This window comes from Heterocephalus glaber, unplaced genomic scaffold (genome assembly GCF_053883595.1).
Source record: "Heterocephalus glaber isolate CG9 unplaced genomic scaffold, H.glaber_assembly_v1.0 deba00000347, whole genome shotgun sequence".
Classification (NCBI taxonomy): Eukaryota; Metazoa; Chordata; class Mammalia; order Rodentia; family Bathyergidae; genus Heterocephalus; species Heterocephalus glaber.
This window is the reverse complement of record NW_028258143.1, coordinates 9,814,401-9,840,242: the sequence shown is the minus strand read 5'-3', so window position 1 is coordinate 9,840,242 and position 25,842 is coordinate 9,814,401. Positions and strand designations below refer to the sequence as shown.

The following is a 25,842-nucleotide window of genomic DNA, read 5'->3' as shown; positions in this document are numbered from 1 at the left end:
AACAATGTGGTATTTAAACATGTGTGTCTGATTTATTTCACTGAAGAGTATGGTTTCAAGGTCTGTCCATTTAGCTATAAATGTCTGACATTCATTCTTTTTTATCTCTCATAATAATTTGCAATAACATTTTCCATGAGGCTAGCCACATAATAATATATGTTACTTAGTCAGATTTATCTCTGCTTTCTTGGGAAAATATGATTAAAACACATATTTCATCCTTTATAATTTTTTATTTATCCATCAATTCATTCTTCTATCATTTTTGTTCATTACTATCTATAATGAAGGGCTGGGGATTTAGCTCAGTGGTTTCACCGCCTGCTGCGCAAGCAAGCGCAAGCGGAAGGACCCGAGTTTGATCCCCGGTACCAAAAAACAAAAACAAAACAAAAAAACTATCTATAATGAAGCTGCTTCTCCTGGAAGCAAAGCCTAGTCAATTGCACTTTCTTTAAAGCTTTTTCCCCCGGAATTTCACATTTTATCAGAAGTCATGTGAGGACAATATTACTATTGTCAATAATATGGCCATAGGAAATTTAATCCAATGTGTTTCTTTCTGATAAATTTCAGGCTATAAGATTGAATGCAAAATTGTGGTCATTAAAAATCTTTCAGTAGCCTTGACATACCCAAGGTAAAACAGACTAACTAGACAGACTAACAGAATAGCCTTCTGAAAATGTGCTCTGTGGACATCCAGCTCAGATCTAAGTGGGATGCTTGCTCGAACCCTAAGAGAGTCTGGCTTTGAAGTGGGGAATTGGAGCCCCCAAATCTGCATTTTAAACAAACTTCCCTATTGATTCTAAGACTCACTGAAATTTGTAAACCACTTCATTGAAGAAACATTTAATTTAAAAATTAATCAGCAGATTTTTTTAAGGGACATCAATAAGTCCTTATTAAAATTGTCCTAATCAAATCTATGTTGGCTTTTGGGGAGCAAAGACCTTAAGCTACATTAGGTAAAAGGAGAATTGGTGAAAAGTTATAGCAGATCTCACAGCTGTCTACAAGGAAGAATAGAAAATCCATCTGCCCATTAGGGAAACCAGAAAGGCAAAAAAGCACCTCTCCCTATCCCAGGGCTGATGTGGTTCATCTACTCTGATTCTTTACACTCTCAGAACCAGCAAGAACACAGCTCCAGAATGCCAGTCCATCCCACTTCTTAAAACTTGACTGGAATACCTATGATAAATTGACACTTCTATTCAAACTTTTTATTCAGTTTACTAAGAAAAAGAAACTGGTGGCCAGGTGTGTAGTTTTGTGCCACAACTCTCGGTGGCTCATCAGCCTGTTGGGATAATCGCTAAGGTAGAGACCCACTTGGCAGGGGAAGGGCACAGTAGAGACTCACTTGGTGAGAGAAAGGAATAGTAATGTCCAAAGGAAGCACGCAGTGATACTGGAACATCTCCTCAGATGGGACTGTGTATGTTCTGGGGTATAGACTGGCCTCTCTAAGATGCTCAAGCTCAACTCTCTGGAAGGAAGTCATCCCATCCCTTGTGGTCTTCCTGGGGAGAGAGTAGCATATCTTCAAGCCCAAAACCTCCATCCTTTCACTGCACAGCTTTGGTTGGGAAGAAAACTGTTGTCAGTTAGATAAAATATAAAAAGGAAAATGAATATCCAGAAGTGTGAATGCAGTAGAATAATGTCTTCATGTAGATATTAACTGAAAGGAGAGAGAGAGAGAGAGAGAGAGAGAGAGAGAGAGAGAGAGAGAGAGAGAGAGAGAGAGAGAGAGAGAGAGAGAGAGAAAGAGAGAGAGAGAGAGAGGACTCTCTGTGAGCATGATCTGGGGCATATGTTTTACTTCAAACAAAAAAATATTAGTTTGCATGTACTTGAATTCTTATGACATGCCTTGGCTTTGATTTCTATTAGTGGTCTATCATATGCTGTGTTCTCTTATAAACCAGCATACCAAATACAACCAAATAAATTTAAAAACAAGCAATAAGTATAGATATAATGCAGGGAGTTCTATTCTTTATGTATGAAACTCAATGTTATATTTCCTTAGCTTGCTTTAAAGCACTATTATTCTTTTTTTATTCAACACCCAAGCTACATTACCATAAATAAATCATGTGACAATCATGGATATTCCAAATGATTTATTGTTAGCATTGGTGGCAAAACTGTGTTTCTTTGGGTGTAAAAACATTTTTAAAAAGCTTTTATTTCTGCCTGGTTTCATTTTTACTCCTCTAGAATTCTCTTTGCACAATACAATATGATCCCTACTTGTTTATAGAGGTATATTAGCTGCTTTTCAGAAACCAAGGTACCCAATTTAATTAGGAGTTTATTTTTAGACTTTCAATGAAGAAAAAGAATAAATTAGTTTTGACTTACCAAGGGTGTTACACTTTAAATTCATAAAATAATCTTTTGCAATTGAAAAGAATAAATTAATTATTTCTTCCTTCCTTGGCTTTGGTCCCACTGTAATATGATTCTAAATTAGAGTGTGTTTTCTAGAGGTTTTTGATTTACTGGATTAGCTAATATGATATAGATTTATAAGCTGTCTAATTTGTATTACTGTAACAAATCCTAGAGTTAGAGGTGGAGTTACACATTGGGATCTTAATGTCAGTTTGAAACTGCAGGTTTTATAAGAATAGAAAATAATTTTTATATAGTAATAAATACAAAATATATTCAAGTCATGCTCCAAATGAAGTAAATTGCTCATGGTTTAGACAATTTTGAACTGTTCCATAATAGAAGAATCAGCACTGAATATTTTAATAATATCTTCAAGTTGCTTCAAAATTAAGTTGCTATGTATAGATAGCTCAGAAAGAATATCTGAATGACAAGATTTCAATGATAAGGAATAAAATATCTAAAAGTAAGTATACTAGCAATGATAGACTGTCATTTTAGACATTTCCAAGTTAGATTTTATTTCCTGATAACTACATGCTTATCATAAATTTACTCTGAGACCTTATGGATAGTAACCAAAGTAGAAATGAAGATCACATGAACATGGTGACATGTTCTATTGGAAGTGTGTATTTCTTACGTGAGCTAATTATATCCTCTACCTTAGTTGAATTACCACAGTGCCTATTGAACTGATATTTGCTTTTGTTCAGCTTAGCACTTAATTATACTCTGTCTTGAGCTCCACTCTAATTTTTTCACGTGTAGCAGAAAGAGCTGGACCTCCAAATGTAAAATCTAACAGATTTGTGGTGGACTCCATGTTGCTACTTCTTACTTATGCTTTGAAATTCAGTTAATGTCCCTAAGGCTTAATGTACTCATTTATAACATAGACATTAACATGTGACATTGTGACATCTGTAAGACATCTTAGTAGAATTTTCTTATCCCATGTGAAGAGGCAAGCTCAGCAATAATTGTTCTGTATAATACCCAGCATGCCCCCTACCATTTCAAACACATACAGTGAAACTCAGATGTGTGTTATCTCCCATAATTAAGTTGTGCGATCCAGAAATACTCATTTTCAAGCAACAAACTTAATGAAATTTATAAGTAGAAGAAACTGAGAAGGTGTGTAGATAGGAAAATACCCATATGTGTAGATAGGAAAAGACTATTTTTGTATCAAAACAAAAATAAGTGTTTAGTAAATACATATTAAATGGGTTGCATGGAATAGGAAATAATACAGTACTTGATCAACAAGGTCATTCATGGTCTTGGACTTCCAACACCCTCCACTGGAAATACAGGACAACTGAGAGATAGTCAAAGCAGACAGGGATAGGAGTATTAGCTGATTCTCAACCATACAATTCCACAGCTCTTTCTGGCATCTAAAAACTCTCCTTTAATGAACAGCTGTGAACAAGTCAGAATATATGCATCTTCTGAGCAGATATATCCTGAAGAGAGAGGAGAGAGATCAGAGCCATACCAATCTATTTTTTTCTCCAAAGTAATGATTAGATGCCACTCAGCCTCCCCACAGCAGACATAAGTGAGAGACATAGAAAGAGTATGGGAATTAAAAGAGCTAAGGAAGGGGTCTCCCTGTATATGTAAGGAACCCTAGGAGGGTCTCATTTTTGCTGTCTGGGGCTGTGCAACTTTGTGAAACCACAATCCACCTTTCACTACGTTCTTCACTTCCCTCTGCTGTGCTGGTCCTTTCTTCTGACCTACCTTGTTCCATCTTTACTTGTTGCCTTTACTTGCCACCCCTTCTCCCTGAACTATCAAAAATATTGCTGATAGATATCTAGGAATAATCAATGTATAATTGTTAATAGGAAACTTCATCTTTAATTGGGAATAGTATTTCCATTTGGCTGTAGAAGAGGAAACAGTGCCCAGGTTTTGGGGGCAGGAAATTAACAGTTTGGTCTCACTGATGTGCTACTATGTGCATGATGAGTGTAATCCCTCCACCTCTCTGTGCTCATGCTGTTTAATGGAAATGGACTATACCACTTAGCTTCACAGCATGTGAGGCACCTAGAGGATGTTTGCAACTTAATAAAATTTCATCATCACATCACTATTTTCAAATTAACAGTTTCATTGTTTTGAAAATAGTGAGTTTATTCATGAAAAAAAAAAAAAAGGCCATGAAGCCTGGAATAATGTCCGTCACTGTAAGATATGAATCACCTCAAGTACAAAGGTTATTTTCTTAGCTAAAGAAAAAAAAAAAAAGCGCCGCTTTCAGCCCTTTGCATAGGTGTCTTTTGATTGACACTTTGTTTCAGTTTGAAATGTCATCACCTCAGAGAGTCTTTGTCTGACTACCTTGTTTTAGAATCCTCTTTTTCTTTACTCTCTTTCTTAATAGAGAGGACCCTTGCTTTGCAACAGGTTTAAGATTTTTCAAATTTATAATGGAGTGAAAATAGTATTCAGTATAACTGTGCTTTGGAACTTGAATTTTGAACTTTTTCCTTGCTGGTGATCTGATCCTCTCACAATGATGGCCAATAGCAGCTCCATCTCCCTCCCAGTCAGCTTTGTGATCTTGTGGGTAAACAAATGAAACTCTACAATGTACTGTGTTGCTAAGCTCTGATGTTTTGTAATTAGGTGCATTAAGTGCATTTTGATTTAGGTGTTTTCAGTTTAGAATGGGTTTATCAGGATGCAATCCCATCATAAAATGGAAAACATCTATATTATTTTCCTATCACTAACCATTATCTCAAATAGAATGTAATCTCTGCAATGTGTTACACAGTGGCTGCCACAGGTAGTGCCTCAATCTTTACCGACTGAATGGCATATGGTTATCATTAATTCAGTAAACCTTTTCATAGTAATTACTATATGAGTATACCAAGTTTTATGTTAATCACTACATTAAGATGAATAAGATGACATTATGTAAATCGAGAAACTTTTAAGTAGAGGATTCATCAAATAAATACACACTTTTTCTAACTAGAATGAGCATAGGCAATTATGCAGCCAGAGTGGTCAGATTGTCACACAGCTTAAAAGAAGAGAGGTTTATTTTGGCTCATGGCTTCCAGTAAGTTCAGTTCAAACTTAGCTGACTTCAGGGGAAAAGAACTTGGTGGGAGGCCTGGTGAAGGAAGCTGCTCATCCCATGACAACAAGAAGCAGAGCAAGAATGAGCCAGCTGGGAACAAGAATATGCCCTTCTATGTCACATCCTCAGTGACTGACTTCCAACCAAGACCTCACCTTCTACTAGCACATTCAGCTGCTGAATTCATCAGAGCATAAATCCACGACTGAGTGCACCACACCCATGATCCAGTCATCAGAAGACATGAGGCTTTGAAGGGACATTTTAAGTCTAATCCATAACCACTTGGAAGCCATTCTGTCTTCAAGCTGTCATAAAATACCAGGTGTAGTAGCATTATTTTATGCCCTTAAGTGCATAAAGCATTATTATAATAGGGGAAAATGTATTACTTTAAAGATATTTTTTCTAATACATAGTTGGTACTCATACTTGATAATGATGGCAACATCTTGAGATTTTATCTTAGATGACATATGTACCACCTTATAGTACAATGTGTTGTTTCAGTGTATTTCATTCTTTATGTTGATGGAGTTCAACACATTACGAAGTTTTGTAGCAGGCAGCCACTAGAACTTCATCTGCTAGAATGGAAAGGGGTCAGCATGGGAGGGAAATAAAACCCTGTCATATCAGCACAATTGGCAAGAAGAAAAGATAAGTACAACTTATCATAATAAATAGAATTGTTAACCCTACTTGTTTGTAGTACTCACAGTATATCCAATTATATCCATTATATCCATTATGGTGTACTTAGCTGAAGGGCAGATTGCATTTTTTAAAAAGTGTGTTGAAAGCAATAATGATTAAACTAATGTTCATTTGTTTTCTATGGCCTAATTAACCATACTAGATGGTCTTTTTTCTGTTTTACATATTTGGTGAATAAGAGACTCTGCTTTAATTGTAGTAAATCAGTGATTCTATTGCTCTAAGGAGGTTTAAAAATATACCAATGCTTGAGACACACCCACTAGAAAATCTAACTTAAATGGTTTGGGGTAGGAAGGGCATTAGGAGTGCATGAAAGTCTCCCTTGAGATTTTGATAGTTCCAGAGTTGAGGACCACATGGGCTGAGTAGATAGTGAGAATGGCTGTGGGTGACTTCAATGGTGATATTAGAGAAAATTAGAGGAAAACTCGAACTCAAAGATGATTGCTAATGGATAAGGCTAGCTCTCTAAATTGGAGAGCTTTGAAGAGCAGCAGTGGTGGTGAGCAGAATTAGAAGGAACTGGAGAGAACCTTTACATGGAGAGAACTATTGCATAGGTTTCTGTAAGATTGTCGCTTACCATAGAGAGGAAGTATTTATTTATCTTTCTTTTATCCTGGATAGTTCATGCGGAAATAAATATGGATTGCTTCTTCTGAAATCTGTGTTAAGGGCTTCCAAAAAGAAATTTTAAGTTCACTGGTTGGGTTTATATATTTGCAAAATGCTTTAAATCCCATTCAATTAGGCATTCCTAACAGCTGTCCTGTGGATTGGCTAGGCAGTGTTATCCACATAGGACCAGTAAGAAAATTGAAGCTCTGGAAGGTTAAGTTCTTTGCTCAAGGTCATGTAACAATTCAGTAATGAGCTGGGATTAGAAATCAGAGCCCCAGAGGTCTTGTCTGTTGCTAGACCATTGAATTTGGTTTCTGTTGCAAAATGAATGATGATTATGAAACTAAGAATACAGAATACATTTTTTTCAGGCAACGTTTTAAAATGAAAGAAGTATATGGATATCCTGGAGCTTATTTTCGACATTCCTAGGAAGTTTAACAGAAAAGTGCTTCACTTTTGCTTAATTTCATCCACATATACATAGGTTTGTTAACTCTGCTCATTGTGAAATATTTCAGTTTTGACTGGGAGGTAATTCTAGGGCAGGGAGGAGAAAAGCTGCTTTTGATGTATGTGCTCTATATAGGGAACACCAAGATGCATAAGAAGGAAGTACTGTATATAAAATGTCTTGTTCATAGTTCTAGGGCATTGTATTTTTTCATCATTTAATTCTCCATTTCTCCTTAAACAAGGAAAGAGAATACTCAATTGATGGCCTTTAGATAGTAAATACAAAGTTTATATTATCATTTCTGAACCCTTATAAAACTATGGAAAAATTTTACATTATGATCCATCTATCAGGTTTCACTTCTGGTGTACTGGGGAGGTTCAATTGTGCATATGTCTACATTTCAGTTTAATAGCGCCTGAGTCACCTACATTTACTAGTAGACACCTGACAAATTTTTATCATTGATACCAGCACTGTATTTATGTGATAAATATTTCCCTCTGAGAACTCAGACTCATGGTGTCTATTTCTCCAAATTTAATTGAGAGACATGGTGGTAGTGAGTCCATGGTTTTCCCTTTTATAAAAAGGAAATCAACTCTTTGACTCTCAGCAGTGATTGTGACAAATAAAAACAAAACAAAACAATGCTGTCTTTTGTATAATTAATCAGTGGAGGTACTGTACTTTTGGGGAGATTTAAAATTGAAGAAACTTGGCCTACCCAACTTCATACTGTGATCTTTGTCTATAGCACTGATTTAGAAATGAACTTAACAAACCAAGTGCAAGTTCTTTTCTTTTCAAAATAATGTTCTACTTTGATTAAATGCCAGTTCTGTAGCATCTATTGCTAAAGATTTTATTCTAACATATAATGTAACTTCAGTCAATTATATTATTGTGTGGTAAACCCTGCATTTTTCTTTACTTTTTAATGTAATGATCCATGAGCAAGAGTGCTTGAGGCAGAAAACACTCTTCTCCACATACATGAATGGCTGCCTCAAAGAGAATTCTCTGGTGATAAATGTACAGGACCAATAATCAGATTGAATAGATAATTTTAAGAACAGCAATGCAATCTTTCTTTTCCACACACTTAAAATGCAAACCAATGCTGCAGTGAGAAACACCATATGATTTTTTCTTCAATTTACACAGGCTGTTGATGATGGTTTTGGTGATGATGGTCTTTGGTTGGCTGTTGATTTAAGTTTTCATACAAATGGTGACACTTCTAAGAATGAATGGAAGGGCCAGGGATTTAGCTCAGTGGTTTCGCCACCTGCTGCGCAAGCACAAAGACCCGAGCTCGATCCCCAGTACCAAAAAAAAAAGAATGAATGGAAGCCTAGTAATAGCTAAGGCAAAGTAACAAGCATTAACCAGGACTGCCCTGAGCATGTGGGGTATTGATAACCCTTCTATTTTTCTCCATTAATGCAAGAAGGTGGTTGTAGGTACTAGTTGCCTTGGAAATATAATTTAGTTTACCAGGAACATAAATAGATGTAAGCCACTCGTGATCTTTTCATAGATATATAGAACATAGTTGAGACCCAGTTTTGAATGTAAGACTGGCTTGTCACATTTTTTCTTTCCTTTTGTAAAAATTAGAGGTGACTGAATTATTGGAACTTTTCTCTCACTCTTTTGTCTTTCTTCTCTTCTTTCATGAATGCAAATTATACTAGAGAAAATTCCGCATGCTAGTTAATGGGTATTGTGCTTTACATGTAGTATCTATTAGATCTTCTCAGCAATCATTAGAACCAGAAACTTGTTGGCTTCTTTTTACAGCCAGAGAACCTGATGGTTAGCAAGGTAAAAGGAATTGCCTCAATTCTAAAGGTACTGGGATTGTAATGTAATTCCAGGAAGTATTTAATGCATGGTTGTTTATATGATATGAATTTTAAAATGTCATTAGCATTATAATTTTGCTTCAAGATCAACCAGAGATAAATGACCAGCACATTTAGGAGTTAGTTTCTTTAAATGATGTACTAGATTTGTAAGTGGGGAGGAGGAGAGAGCACCAGGTTGGGAACTAAGAGCTGTATGGTGATAGGCCTGAAGGAATGTCAGTATCATGAAATATAGAAGATCCTTGAGGCCTATGGGAAACAGAGACAGTTGAGAAACAAGAGAAAGCTATAGGTCATATTTCAACAACATGAATTTTGGAGGTAGGTATTCCAACAACTTCTATGCATTGCTGATGTATAACCAACCTGCATCTACACTACACTTTCGCTTGCCTCTGGCAGTGTTTCCAGAGTTCGGTTCTTGGCTTCAGAAACATTAGAAATAAGACTGTACCCAGAGGAATATAGGCACAGGTAAGACTTCAGTGGAAGTTTTATTCAAGCAGGAAGGGAGATATGGCTCTGACTAAGAACAGATCAGACCAGTGGCTCCCCAGCCACAGGAAAAAGGACAGCTAATGTAGAAAACATTCCCGACAAAAGTTCCCATCTATGTCGTTGATCCAAAGAAGGGATTCAAGTTGCTGAGAATGTCCAGTTCTGTCAGGTAGGTGTTGGAGCTCAGTTGTAGACACCTCACTGATCAGCTTTGATTACAAGCGTGAGGCAGATTTTCAGGAGACTGACACTTTCTTGCACTTTCAGTAATAGGTTGTGATTGTAGCTGCTGTATTTTTAATTTTAGAGCTGTGTATGAGCTCTGGGTCCTCATTTTTGTCCTTATTTGGTTCCTCTATTGAAGCACCAAACAGGCACAATCTTGTAGACCCTTCCCCAGCAGTTCATTGTTCTCTTTTTGGGTGGTCACTGCACCATGTATTCATCTCTAACTCAGCCTGACCTATCAGGGAGTGCCTGTGTTCATAGGTGCTCTGCCATACCTTTGATTTTCCTCTGCACGTACATGTTCAATAAATTATAAGCTTAAAGAGAGTCAATATTTTTATTCCAAAGCATTGATTGAATAACTCTGGCATCAGGGCTGGATACTCATGACGCTTTCATTCAGTGTGATGTGTCGCAGTTTATATAGGTGCAAATTACCCAAAGGCACTCTTTATATACCTTTTTGTTCCACTTTTGCTACCATGGTTATGAGAAATACAGTATTGGTATAGGCCATCACAAAGAATCTATAAATATCCCCTGATGTTAGTAGCCCATATATTTTCTATGTTAAATATGGTTAACTTTAAATTACCATCTTTTCTAAATGTTATATCTTTTAACTATAATTAATGACTTAAATTTCATTATACCTGGGGACCTAATAATGATAGACTGTACATAAATCAAAACTGAATGTAAATTAATTGTTTATTACTCATAATCATTCTCAAGCAAATATTTATGTTTGCAAATGTACTCTTTAATTTATTGTTATTTTTCAAAGGCCTAATAAGGTGGGAAGCATTACTCACAAAACCCTGTAAAATGACATGTAAGCCTTCTGCAAACAGGGTACTGTTGAAGAATCATTTATAAAAGAAGCACTATCTCTTTAGAATAACAAAGGAGAAGTGATGTGAACTCCTTGCCTAGGATGTCCCTTCTTTTTTCATCTTTTATTTTTTTTGGATTAAATATTTTATTGGGTACATGATTTTAAAAGGTAATAACAACAGTGTCAAAACTACTACAATATCTTTCCACAGCCATACCATACAGACCAACCTCATATTTTTTATTTTTTCTCATTTTGAATATTTTGAAGCCATGCATATTATATAAAATGCCCATTTTTAATAGTTTCTTTAAACTATTAAGCAATTAAATGTGGAAGAAAGAAGGACCTAGTTAATACTGGAAGGGATTTCAAGTAATCTGTGATTTTTTACTGAAGTAAAAACATAGGCTGCTAAAAAGAAGGCAAAGAACTACTCCATGTAGCTTTTTGCTCATTACAAGTCTGACCATTGCATCACCAAGAACTCATTTTGCTGGTGATTGATTCAAAGTAATTTTGGGGAATATGTAAAACACTAAAATAACTTAGAAGCTAGATCCAAATATTTAAAAGTAATCAACTTTGATATACAAAAGTAGTTAGAGGTTGTTACAAAAGTTTATTTTCTCTGTGAGTCTATGTACCAGCACAGTTACTGGGTCCAAAACAAAATAAAGGTTTCATTTTCTTTTGAAACAGTAATAACACAGTAAGAAAGTCATCTTTGTATATAAAAGAACAATGCTGGTCTTAAGAATAATGTAATCACAAACCCTTAAATCCAAAGGTACACAATAGATTTCTGTTTTTAAAAATAAAAGAAAACTCACCAGTTTATTTACATGGAGGAGGTGCTTATACTCAAATAAATTTAATTCAGTTTAACCTCACTAGCAAAACTCACTTAGAAACTACAAAAATAAAAAAAAAGTTAACACACTTAATCCTCCAAGGACTGGAAGGCAGGCTTTTGGAGCAGCATTTGGGCATGGCTAGGGGCTTCTTTGGTTTGATCTGACATACGTAGGAGATGGAATCTATTTTAGATGACAGTTTCAAATTTCCTGCACATTTGAAGACAATAAAAGAAGCCAGTATACAAACTGCCGGTGTGCTGGGCATTAGGACTGTATGCAATGGACTGAAAATCTTCAAATTGCTTTAAATGGTGGGAGGGGAAGCAAGCCTTGCACTTCCTCCATCAATTTCAACAATCTCTCATGGTAGGGGAGACTAGAGAGGGTAGTAGCACAGTCTTGTGCAGTCAGAAGGCCACTTAAGGGGTAGGGGAACAATTGTTCTTTCAGAATCTGGTACCTGGCTGACCTTGTTTAAGAATAAGAAAACCCTTCCAGAAATGGAAGCCTTTGTACATACACAAAAGTGAAACACATGCTATTTTCCAAGAGGAAAAATGCCTAGTTGCATTTGAAAACAGAAAACTTATATGGAGCTAATTAACATTTAAAGGGGACTATGTAAACTTTGTGCTACTCTAATAAAGTTCAAGTAATATGTCCTTTTTTTTTTTTTTTTTTTTTTTTGAGACAGGGTTTTGCTGGCCTTGCTGGTCTGGCTGACCTTGAACTCACAGCTTCCCAGCCTCACAGGAACTATAGGTGTGAGACACCATGCCTGGCTTCAAATATTACTTCTAAGCTGTTTAAAGATCACTGAATTTGAACAATATTCTGGTGATAAGAGTGCAATTCACATTTGTGTTTCTGGACAAATAAACCACAACTGGCTAGAATACAACCTGTGCAATTAGAGTCTTCATCTGAGTTAAAGACACACGCTATGTATTTCAGTATGTTTAAAGTTAATTCAAACCACATATTTAACAGTTTTGTAATATATGACAAAGGTGGAAGGGTCTAGCATTTGTTTGAAGCGCACTATTACATTTTATTTAACACTCTTTACACTAAAAAGTCTTTTAGTCAACAATGATTTAAAGACAAAAATGTACTGTGCATCGATTTGAATATAAAAGGACACAAAATTATACTTTTTCCCCAAGTTAGGGGGGGAGATATTGCTGACCTTGCCCTTTGAAGCCTGCAGGATAGTTATTTTTTCAGTGTAACACTGTTATACCAGTAAGAAAATCTGTATAACATCTGCATATGTAAAAAATTTTAAAAATTTGGTATGATTTTAGAGTCTGCATGATTGTAAAGTTTCATTAATGGAAAGATCATGGAACTTGATTCATGTCTAGACTTTGGGCAATTATTTATCTCATGCCCTGTCTATTTTCTTATCTGTGAAGTGAGAAAAATAATAGCACTCTCATGAGGTGTTATAATAATAAAGATGTACTGTACATGCGAAATGGCCAGAATTGGACCTGGCATAGATTAAGTTAATAGTGCCAGGAAACTTTTGTCTTGCACTTATACATAATCCAAATATCTTCTATCTGTAAGACCACTATCTTCCCCTCATTGTATGTGCTTCCCAAATATCACTTTTCTTGTGTGGTCAGTGGAAAATCTAGGCTTTATTTGCTTTCAATTGAGAGTTTCCTTGGCTTTTCCTCATCCTTTCTTGCCTGAGTTCCAACCATGATATTGGAGACAAACTCAGACATCCACTTCTTTTGTTGCTACTTACCTCATGGATTTCTGGAATCACTGTCCTCTTTTGATAGAAAACTGTTTATCCTGGCTTATCAAACTAGAAGTAAGTGGAAAGACCCTTGACTGCTCCATTCTGACAGTACATAGTCCCCGCCCTTGAGTTTACTCCACCACCACTAAATCAAGTCTGTTGTGTGTAACAGCAATTTTGTCATAGGTAGAGGAAAAATGTTGCAAAACCAAATGCTAGATATGACCATTCTAAAATTCAAGGAAAAGGTATATCACTCAAAAGATATTTCATGCTCTTTTGTGATGTTTTCCTGTCTCAGGATTCTTCCTTTCTTCTTTCTCTTGTCATATACATTGTTTTTCATTTCTATACAGGGAATAATCATTTTCCCCTCTGGAAAATCTTACCTTGATCCTAAATGTCTGCTTTTTATCTTAGAATCCTTTTTTCTCAGCCTCAATCTGAACAACTGCATGAAAATCAAACTCTTTTACCTAAGAATTGTTTGCTTTTTTTACTCAAGAATTATTTGACCTGGAATCTCACCATAAAGACAGAATGTGTGAGTGCATATTGTGTATGTGTGGTATGTGCATGTGTATTTATGTGTATGCATAAAGTAAAAGTTCTAATCCTTTTAGGGTTTCTCAATGTGAAGAGAAAGTATCCATTTCATTTTCTGCTGTCTTAATTTTTATTTACAGACTCATGATAATATTTACAAGCATACACTCATATATGCATTCTAAAAAATAAACAATAATTTTCAGAATATGTACAGTATAATTTCTGTCTCCACCCTAATGAATAGAGCTTTTAATTTATATGCAGAACCTTTTCAATTATGTTTTTTATTCTTCTGTTTTTATATTCTTCACAGGAACTTCAACATACTTCACAGGACTTCACTGTACTTTAAAAAGGGCTAATTATAGCATTTCCTCTATTTAATATTGTCATATTTTCTTTGACTTTATTCATGCATTCTTATAGGAAACAAGTATCCCATCAAATGGGATAACTGAGGAAAATTTAATGAAGGAATAATTTACAAAGAGTGGGCACAGTTAATGTAAAATTACAAGGGATGATGATTTAGTGCCTGGGCTAATAACAGTCGGGAGCCTGGAAGTTGATAGAAAAAGGTACAATCAATGAAACCCCAAAACAACAGCTGGAGGCAAGTACCAGTCCATAGGAACTGGCTTTTGGTAGAAGTTGAGAGCCAGCTTGAGCTGCCCAGTGGGTGGAATGCAATGAAATGAACACTCTGATCTCTCTCTTGCCCTCTTTTTTCCTTCCACTGTGTTCTGTATTCTCCCACTACACAGACCCAAAAGGAATCAATGGGCAAGAAGATCACTGATGTACTCTTTGCATGGTTGGTTCCCTAGACATAGAACAGACTAAAGATGGACAAAGAGAGGATGTGGGGAGCAAATGGAAAAGATCTTGTATATCTCATTTCTAGTTCAAGATCATGAAATGTGCAAATATGTTGTTTTTCTTTCCTTCTCAAGATCTCATTAAAAGTCATTTTAAAAAGAGGAATTTTAAAAACCTTAACTCCTTATTGAAAACAAAAGGAGAGGACCATCATTAGATGGGAGACTATACTCACTTATGGAAAACATGCATTGATGGACAAAGACTGAGTATTACAGAAACTATGACAAGGCACACTGAACCATGACCTAACCTAGCAGGAAGCTGGTAGCAGTAGAAAAGAAAGCCAGTCTACCTAGGAGAATTCTGCAGAACTTCGTGGCTGGCCTGATGAAGGACAAGATCAAGGAGTAGTGATGAAAAAAAGTATAGATTTTTCACAGCTTTAAATAACCAGTAGAGGCATAAAATAGCCATGCAGTTATGAAAAAATTGAAAGGTAGTGTAAATTCTCATCAATTATAGAAGAAAGTTAATAGATATTGTCTAAAGTTCATATATCAAGAAGTAATGACAAAAATATTATTTATAGATTTGGAGATAACCACAAAAGAGCTACATATGGAAGCAGAACAGTTAAAAGTGTTCCTTCAGGGTAGGGGATTAGCTCAGTGGTTCCACTGCCTGCCTCGCAAGCGCGAGGTCTGAGTTTGATCTTTGGTACCCCAAAATAAAAGTGTTCCTTCTGAGGAAGCAGACAGGGAGTTAAAGGACCTTGGGTTGTGGGTTAGTTGCTTCTCATTGTAAGCCTTCTTGTATCAATAATTAACAAAAACATATTAATGCATAATTTTAATAAATGCCCCCTTTCCTTCTTTTGTTTTGCTTCCTTAGTTTACTGGCTTTCTAGAAATTAACTTCTCAACATGGTTACTCCTATTACCTACCCCAAAACTACTAATTAATTCCATTTTCTCCTACATGTCTCCTTTTCTCCATTCTTTTTAGCTTTCATTAGGCTTTTCCCCTCCCTCAACCCCTCACATGCATAATAACAGAAATTATACACACATACATTCCTTTAAAATGTATTAAATGTATCTTTCTCTGTAAATTCCCTGAACTCCTGCATCTCAAAACATTTTTCAAAACTGTTTCCTTGGCCTGAAATGGTTTTATCCTGTATCCTCTTTTTTGTTTCATTCAGACTTCATGACTTAGGATAAAATTGAACTCCTCTGTGAGTTATCTTTGGTTTCCAATGTGTAAAGACATTACTCTTTATTATGTACCCAATTAATATCATATCACTGTTTGACACTGCTCACATTCAACATTGTCTTGTAACATTTGCTCCTTTTTCTTTCTGTTTAATCACGCATTCTGAAGTTCAGAAAATTATGTCTGCTTATCTGGTCTGAATAGTATACCTTGCAATTAATTATTGAAATAGTTGCTAATTGACTTTGTTGATTTAGAAAGCATTTAATACTTGTGAAATGAGTGCCCTAGCACATTAAAGTGAACATGTGTTATCATTCCCCTAAAGTGCCTATAAATACTTCTACTTCTCAGCAAAACCTTAAAGTAAACAGGATTTTGTTCTTTTCCCAATTTTAGCACCTCTTCTCCAAATTCTAAGCACACATATATTGGTGGTGAGGTTATGAGGAATAAGAAATCTAACAAATTACTGTGTAGTAAGAGATAACTATGAAAATTTTTAGGAGAGTACTACTTTATAAATTAGCTATGAGAGGGAAACATATAGTCAATTAATAAAACTCTAGGACCCTCAGCTATTGTTTGAGATTAAGGATGATTTCTGTGGTCCTTCAGATTATGTCATGTAACTCTTAGGCTATTAGTAAAGAAGACTCCAATTAATTAAAAATACATTCAGACAATGGGAAGCCATTTTGGCCTATAAGAACAAATGTATTTGAAGTTGCAATTCCAAAGTATAGTATTTCTCACACAAGTCAGATTGAGTATTAACCCTTAGTATTTATTTCTTAGTCTCATCTCCTAGGTTGACTTTCTACATTTGCTTACACTTTCTCTCTCTCTTTTTTTCTCTGTCTCTCTAATTGCTGCCTTGATTTTGATCTCCATCAACATAAAAGGGTATTATAATTTCATTTTTCCTTTACTTCAGGAAATGCCACAATAAAACAGTCTCGATACAGGATTGTTATCCAAGAAGCAGCCAATGGAGGCCAAGAATGCCCAGATACCTTGTTTGAAGAGAGAGACTGTGATGATGTCCCATTGTGCCCTATATATCGGTAATTAGTAAATTTTCAAATTATCATTGGATCTGGATATAAACCATAACCTATTCTCTTTCATAAAACATATGGTTGTTTAGCAAAAAATAAGAAGAGGTAATGGGCCAGAGATTTACCTCAATGGTGCTGCCGCCTGCCTCGCAAGTGCAAGGTCCTAAGTTTGATCCCTGGTACCAAAAAAAAAAAAAAAAAAGAGGTAATATTGTATATCTTCAAATACTTCAGTGTTTCCCCCTCCCAACTGAATATATGAATGTGTAGTTAGCAGGGAAAAACAAAACAAACATTTTTGATTGCAAGCTACTGGATTTCTGCCATGTTTATAATCATTATTCAGGATCATGATCCAAAGAGATGCAGAATGAGGTCTTTGGGGTGAAGTGGGGGTGTACACACACACACAGAAAGTGAGATCCTTAGCCTATTCTCACTTTAAAACATTTAATAAAGAATTAGGAACAAATTTATAATTCCTCAGTAATTTATTCTAGTTGAAAATATTGAGTTGTCTGTTTTTATTATATACATAGTTTCAGAAACTACCAGTTAGAATAAATCTTTATCCTAAAGATAAAATATTTTAATATAGAAAGAAAATGAGTAACTTTTAAGCTGGGAATGGTACTCTCTCTTACCTCTTGACAAATTGGAAATTATTATTTGTACAAACAGTATCTGAGGTTGATCTGTTGAGTGAGAACCTTTCTTTTAACATTTGCAAGTTTTCAATTTGATGGAAACATTGCTTTAAGGGTATTTGAATTAAATTCAATCGCTTTTCAGTTTTACTGATTTGAAAAAATAGCTCATGGTCTTAAGAATCATATAATTTTATTAGCACACTTAAAAATATCTTTAGTAAAAATTGCCTAGTATGTTTCATGAGAAACTATATCTTAAAGCTGTGAAACTCAAGGGCTAATTTATTCAGGAAAATGAAAGTTCTTTTCCTTTTCAGGGTAGATGCCTCACTTTAGACAAAATTTGAGTCACTGACTAAGTCCAAATGACTATTGATTTTATTATACTTTACTTCCATCATTTCTGTCAGATGACGAATTTGGAGAGGATGTAAATAAACATTGGGATCATGCCCAGACTACCATTTTTTCTTGAGTAATTACAGGGCCACGGTGGGAACACTGTCAGTAGTCATCCTCATGTACCATTTATAAATATTGAAACTTATGAGTCTGTAAAGCACACTCAAGGAAAGGAGGCAAGGGAAAAAATTAACTAAATCAAATATTACTAGATAGTGTTATGAACCCAATACTATTATAATCAGATAAAATCCTGGGAACTATTAGTGGGCCATTCCCATTGTCCACTCTCTGTACTATTCAGTTGCAATTAAATTTAAACACTTATGTTTGAACTATTTTCTATTATTGACCTCCTATTATTTTCCGCAGAAATCAATTCTACTGTGTATGAATTAGATGACTACATCATGTCTCATGACGGGTAGTTCAAAGTTCTCTGTTCCTTAGTAAAATATTTTTCAATTTTAAGCAGTATGGTTCGAATGTAGATTTTGCTTTCCTCTACATTGGTATGTTAGGGAGAAAATTATCCTAAGAACCAAGTTAAGGTAGATTGTTATCATTATCTTCTTTTTAATTCATTGAGGTTACATATCCACATGTTTACCGCATTAGAATCAAAATGTCTATTTTTTTATGACATTAAGCATCTTATTTTTTTATAAGATTAAAAAGGGGCAAACAGCATGACAACCTTTATCCCCATATACAATTGGTAATAGTGTTCAAACAAGCGTCCATGGCTAAGTGTCCAGAGACTTAGGTCTGAAAACAGGCCTGAACTGACTAGGACCATCTCACTATCACTTACTGTCTCTGAACTGAAGATCATTATCCCAAAGCTGAGAGCTTAACAATGAAGCTCTGAAAACTCCCATTCCTTTCAGTCTATGCAGCAAGCTAAATTAGACTGAATACCTGAATTTTTTGTTCTCATTTTCTTTAGGGAGTCTGTGTAAAGTTAACTTAAAGAGTATGAATGAATGACTTATCTTAGTTGAAAAGTTGGACTTTTACTATTTTAGCTTGTGTTTTAGAATTATGCTGAATGAATCTATGCATGTACAAAGTAAATTTCCAAGTATTCAAAGTTGAGGTAATTTCATTAGATGTGACTTTTTCTTTTTTTAGTTGGTTTCTGATTTTCCCCAACTCCTCAGTTATTTCCATTTTTGGAAATCACTTGCATTAAGTCAATGATATTTTTACTTATTTTCTATTTCATTTTTTGGAAGTATCTCTCTTATCAGATATTGGCTTATAAGAAATATATAAAATAAGTAAATGAACAGTACATGTGGCTAGATCTAGGACTTGGGTTTTCTGGAGTTTTGTCCAGGGGCAGACATAAGAACACAAGTCAAAGTTTGCCCTGTTAGTCGTAAAAATAGTGTTTTATTAACCTAAAAAGGAAAAACAGTGGAAACCAGATCTCTTCCTTAGAGATTGTTTCCTCAAAGGAATAAAAATCTTGGTGTTTCATCACAGGTGCATCCATTCCTCTTCCTTCTGATGAACTAGCAGGTAAAGTGGATCCCCCACACTCCCCTTCACCCTTCATTCTATGGCCTATTGAGATACGTGAATTAATTCTGAGTCCTAAGAAGCAGAACATAAAATTTTTTTGGCACTTAAGATTAAATATAAGGGTTTCCACCTCACATTTACAGACATCCAAACTTAATTCTCTAATGTTACAGTAGGACATAGGGATTTTCTATTTTTAAAAGGTTTTAAGTTCATAATGAGTCAGACTGATCTGTGCTCCTGTTGCTTTTTGTTGCTACTTTTGTCTGCAAACTAAAGTTTATTTTCGAACAGTTGAAATTCTTAAAGAAAAAAAAGAATTACTGTATCTATCATGAATCAGGGTAGCATAAACTGTTGTCATCCCAAGTGCTTGCCAAGGATTGATTTTATGAGGGTTTCAAGTCCATTTTTTATTGAATTATTGGCTTTATGTTTTTGTATTTCAGAATATATGTTTCAGGTATTTACTTTGTATGTTTGTCACAGGAATAAGTTCTAGTTTACTATCTTTGTAATCACAGGTGGAAGCCACAGAAATGGAATCCTTGTGTCCTTGTGCCAGAGTCAGTCAAGCAGGGAATAATGGGCACCAGTGAGGCCTGTGGAAAGGGGCTGCAAACAAGAGGTAAGGGAATTGTAATACAGTTTCCTATGCATGTGTAATTTCAAGTCATGTTATTCTTATAATGTGTTATTTATATTTATATTTGAATAAGTTGTGATATATTCGGATTGGGTTATTTATATGTTATCAGTGAGTTTACCTATGTTATTAGTTAATGTTGATGCCTAGGCAGCATCTTTTAACTAGGACCAGCCAGTGTACCTCAGGACTACATTAATATAAGAAAATATCTGTTCTTAGTCAAAGTAGACCCCAGTACTGATGCTGTCAAAATGCAAACTGGATATCGGTCAAGGAATAAAGGATATATCAAAATTAGACCCCAAAATACACATTACATTTTGTTATACACTATATTTTTTAGATGCTAATTAAACACATGAATGTAAGGATAGCAAATTGATTAGCTAATTTTAATGATCATGGGTTAAGCATAATTATTATGCACATATTTACTATACATTCTATATGTAATATGCATAAAAAGGAACTACTAAAATTTCTGAATGGCATTATGAATAGTCTCTGGATCTGACTAGGTGTACCTTTTATTATCATATCTAGAAAATGTGACAAACCTCTGAAAAATCACTGGAAAAAGCATTAGAAAGCTCACTTTCTGTTTCTTTCATAATCCAAGTACTAATGATATAAGGCTTAATAAAAAGTTCTTTATTATAAAAACCTAACCATTTTGTCACTAAATGGGTCTGTGCAGCAAAATAATACATTGTGGGACCAGTTACATTATACTGGTTTTATAAAATGTTTCTTTAAAGGATATAGTTAGAATTAAGTTCCTCTTTCTTTTTCAAAAGTTATAATTTGGAAATTATTTCCCTGGAAAAACATTTACAAATGTGCATATCATTGGCTAGGTACTTTGACTTTGTGTAAATTATAAGAAGGGACAAATTTCTTCATTATAATATTTTACTTCCATATATCACAAAATAGTATGATGTTTTATTAACAGACTTTTGTCTACTTTCTGCTGGAAAATTGCTATAGCATATGAAAAAGCCCTTTACAAATGGAACCTACATGTAGTGAACAATTTAACTCAAAATGGGACCTGTGTTTTACCACTTAGTAATACTAGAATATCTCAATGGCTGTTTTTTATTACAAAATCATGCAGGGGATTATGCAGAAATGTTGCCTCTAAAGGATGTAGAATCTTATTACATAAAAAGCAAATTATTTCCTCTGTCCTAGAGTCTTCTTTGGATTCCAATTTAAATGGATTTCTAGCTGGATGATTTGTACTTTCTTAGACTAGTCAAGTACCTGGGTTTTTCCTAAATTAGACACCAACATTAGAGATTCCCAGGTACTCGGTGGCAGTTTGGACTTTTAAAGTAGTAGGAGAGGTTGTCAATTTTAAGACAATGGAGGAAAGACATTTCTACCCCCTCTTTTCTTTAAAATTACTTCAAAAGCATCAAAGAAAAGAAGAAACAATGACACATAATAAACCTCAACAAGGTCTTCTTTATAAAACTATTTCAAAGAACAAGGAGCCCAATAAGCTTAGCTATATATCAGTTAGGAGCCATATGTAATCTAAATCACAATATATGGATTTAGAAATTGAATGGAGATCAGTACTTTGCAGGACAATGTCATGCCTAAGTGTTGACAGGAATGAGGATGTGGAGGCTGAAGACAGAGATTAGTTTGACCTACATAACTTGAGAAATGCACCAGGGTCTGCAGAAGAAAGTAGGCACTCAGATTCCTACCACTTCCTGTTCTTTTAGGAACTGCAGGTCTATTGACTGGAGATACAGTACTGGAGCAGTTGTGAACTTTGAATAGTAGACCTAGGGTGGTGGGATGAGAGGTTAGACCGGAAATCAGGAAGATGAAGGAAAGTCTATTTAGGGACTATGAACTCCTCAATTCCTTTTTTTCTCCTGAATCAGCATGCTGCCTGGTTAGCTTTCACACATGCCCCTTCCTGTCCCATTCCCAGGCAGGAGACTGGGCTCCATTTTCTATAGAGTACCTGTCCTATAAACAATAATGCTTAGGAGTCTTTGATATAAAAACAGGAGGACCTTGAATACTGCAATATCTACCAGACAACATGCCATCACAAACTTGAAAAACAGTTCACTTTTAGTCCCTCCACATACTAATGGACAGTTATCAATCATCAGATATTTAGTGAGGAAAAAAATTCTGCAATGAAAGAAAATAAGTAAATAAATAGTAGGAGGGTAAAAATCAGAAAATTTATAGGGGAAGTTGAACATCAAGCTGCTAAGAGTTTAAAAGAGAAAAAATATATATAAAAGAAAAAAGATTATCAAAGAAATAATACAAGAAAAAAATTCCATCATGGAAGATTTAAGTCTCTGGATTGAAAGTTATCAAAGTGATTAAAAGAAACCAACATCAAGGTTCATCATTGTGAAATTTTGGCACACATATGACATGGCATGACCTTTAACCTTCTAAAGTAAATAAAAGCGCATCTTGAGATCAGAGAGCTTCTCAGAGTCAGCATTGGAAAGTAGAAAGAAATAGAACAATGCCTTCCAAATACTAAATGAGAATGATTTTTAACCTAGTAGTCGATAGCAAATTACATTTCAGGTATTAGAGTAAGATAAGAATATCTGTAGAAAACGAAAATCTCCAAAAGTTTACCCGCAAGCCATCCTGCCTCCAGAAGCTAGTAGAGGATATGTTTCATCACAGATTGACAAACTAGAACCTATAGGTAGGCCGCTATCCTGATTAAGTGAAGTTATGTTGAAAGGAAGAAAGGGAAGGGAGCTCCAGGACCAGAGAAGTGTACAGGCCTACAGAGCAGCCAGTTTGAACTAGAGCAAGTGATCTAGACAGTGTCAGAAGGGAGATCCTAAAATAAAAATGAAGAGAACAAACCACTTGTCAGATTTGACCTGGGGAGTTTTAATGAGAAGCATTACTCAGGTGTGAGGGTACTTGCCCAGATTCAAAGAAAAGTTTACAAATAAAATGTGAAGTATCTCCAAAAAATTCAAAGAGTTGTAAATAGAAATATAGTCACAATATGTCTTCAGCTCTCCTACAAACAATGTATCTTTTTAAAAAAATTTTTTTAAATTAATTTTATTGGTATATTTTATTGGTAAATTTTAGGTATACAATTCATTGACATTTATCGTTGGGTGCTTGTACCTCTACATGATGTATATTGGTTCTTATTTTTTCCCCATTCCCTGCCCTCCCTTCACCCCCTCCACCCTTCCCTATTTACATAGATTTCATTTCCTTTTTTTTTTCTTTTCTCATAGTTTTTCCTTTCCCTCTTTTCCTTTCCCCTTCCCCTCCCTTCACTCCTTCGTCTTTGGACCTTTTTTCCTATTTCAAATTATCAGTTATTCATTTTAATCATTTTAACTCTTGTTTACACTATCAGTTTCTCACACTAGAGAAACTATTTGATATTTACACGTGTGTCCTATTTATTTCACTTAAGAGTATGGCCTCGATATGCATCCATTTAGCTATAAATGACTCTAGTTTTTCATTCTTTATGGCTGAGTAGTACTCCATTTTATAAAAAAAACACATTTTCTTTATCCAGTTTCCAGTTGATGGACACTTGGGCTGCTTCTAAGCTTTAGCTATTACAAACTGTACCGCTATGAACATGGGTGCACATATATCACTGTGGTATGATTCTTTTAATTCTTTTAGGAAGATACCCAGCAGGGGAATAGCTGGGTCAAATGGGACCTCTAGTCCTAGTTCTTTGAGGTATCTCCATACTTACTTCCACAGTGGTTGCACCAGCCTGCACTCCCACCAACAATGGAGAAGGCTTCCTTTCTCCCCACAACCCTGCCAGCATTTGTTATTTGTTGATTTCTTGATAGCAGCCATAATTCTTTCTGGGGTGAAGTGGAATCTCAGTGTTGTTTTCATCTGCATCTCTCAAATGATGAGTGATGTTGAACATTTTTTCATATATTTGTTTGCTGCTTTTACTTCTTTGTCTGAGAAATGTGTATTCAAGCAGTCATTGTGATTCAACAATGTTGATGAGTTTGTAACCAGACCTAGGAGTAGGTGTCCTGAAGAAGACATCAGTAGGAAATTCCTAATATTAAAGAATGAGTTGATGGCACTATATGTATATTTTGTAGAAATATGAAGTATACAACAGAGGAAAATGTAAGAGTCTAAAGATAGGCTGTTAGGTAATTGCTTGTTTCATAATGATGTGGGTTTCAATGCTATGTATGTATGTTACTTTGATAAATATCTATATTTAAAATGATTTATTTATTGTTTTAAGTGACTAAAATAATATATTGCAAAATCTACAAAAGTTAAATTCAGAAAGGAGAGTTATACTAAGAAAGGAAACAGGCACAAATACATGGACATATTTTATACTGTACAGAGCTTTCTACTTTCATTTCTTGATTGTTCTTACAAATAGGGACTTGTTTTTGCATGCATATTTTTTGAGTTGAATTGTTGACCACAAAAAATATGCCACATCTGAATCCCCGTAACCTGTCCATGAGGCTTGACTTGGAGAATTGGTCTTTGTGGATATAATTAGTTTAGGAATATCATGGTGAGATTATTTTAGATGATCCCAATGGGCTCTAAATCAAGAAACAAATGTCCTTATAAGACACTTGAGGAAACATTTGAGTGATGCATCCAGAATCCAGGGAACATCTGGATCCCCGCTAGAAGATGAAAGGACAAATTATCCCCTAGAGCCTTAGGGAGTGTGGCCCTGATGACATCTTGATTTTATACATTGGGCCTCCAGACTGTGATAGAACAGAGTTTCTCTTTTTCAGCCACCAGTGTGTGGTAATTTGTTATATTACAGCAGCCCCTGAAAACTAATAATGTTGTTGTTATTAATTTCACTGTGAGGTTCTTTTTCTGCTGCTGCAAGGAGTCTTACCTATGGAAATTCTTTGAGGTTTGGATTGTTACTGAGCTTTCCTAGAAAGAGTTTGTGTTCATCCATTTCTATGCAGGTCCTATCTGTCTGGAAAACTAATTTTCTGTATGAAGATTTTTTTGTATCACTGAGGGAACATGAATTTAGATCGTATAATTATGGAAAAGTCAGCTTGTGGTTATACATCTCATGAAACAATCTTTCCACTTGAAATGCACAGTTTTAGCATTGCAAGTGACCTTGCAGGGACCTTTTGCCTGGGAAGTATATTGCTAACTAGGACACCCTTAACACCTAAGGACTAGCTTGTGGTCATTTCTTCTAGTGTGGGTTCTTTAAAAGTGTCTACAGGCTTTAATATTTTTTACTTGTGTGTATTATCAAGCCATGAAGGTGGGAACTTGAAATTATAGGATCTGTTAGATACTTTCAGGATGAAAATTTTCTTCCTTGCTTACCCTAAAGGGTCTATAAGTTTATTTTGTTTTGGGTTTTATAGATTCTTTTCTTTTGAACCAACCCAGCAGTCAATTTAGAAGATATTTATTTGTCTAATGTTTATATTTTTATCATTTGAAGGAATCTTTTAGGATTTATAAGTTATTATAAGTACCCCTTGTTTTATTTGATTGTGTTATTGTTGTTGACATGTTTAATTGGTATACAG

General features: G+C 35.1%; 1 protein-coding gene across 9 annotated transcripts in view; it reads left to right on the top strand.

Annotated features, from left to right (window-relative positions):
• Positions 1-25,842, top strand: part of Thsd7b (thrombospondin type 1 domain containing 7B) — a 1,329,200-nt gene that overhangs the window by 928,081 nt on the left and 375,277 nt on the right. For all 9 annotated transcript variants that reach the window (XM_087197681.1, XM_087197682.1, XM_087197688.1 and 6 more), the window contains 2 exons: positions 16,912-17,041; positions 20,142-20,245. In XM_087197681.1, the coding sequence (XP_087053807.1) occupies positions 16,912-17,041; positions 20,142-20,245 (234 nt within the window). The remainder of the gene's footprint in view (positions 1-16,911; positions 17,042-20,141; positions 20,246-25,842) is intronic.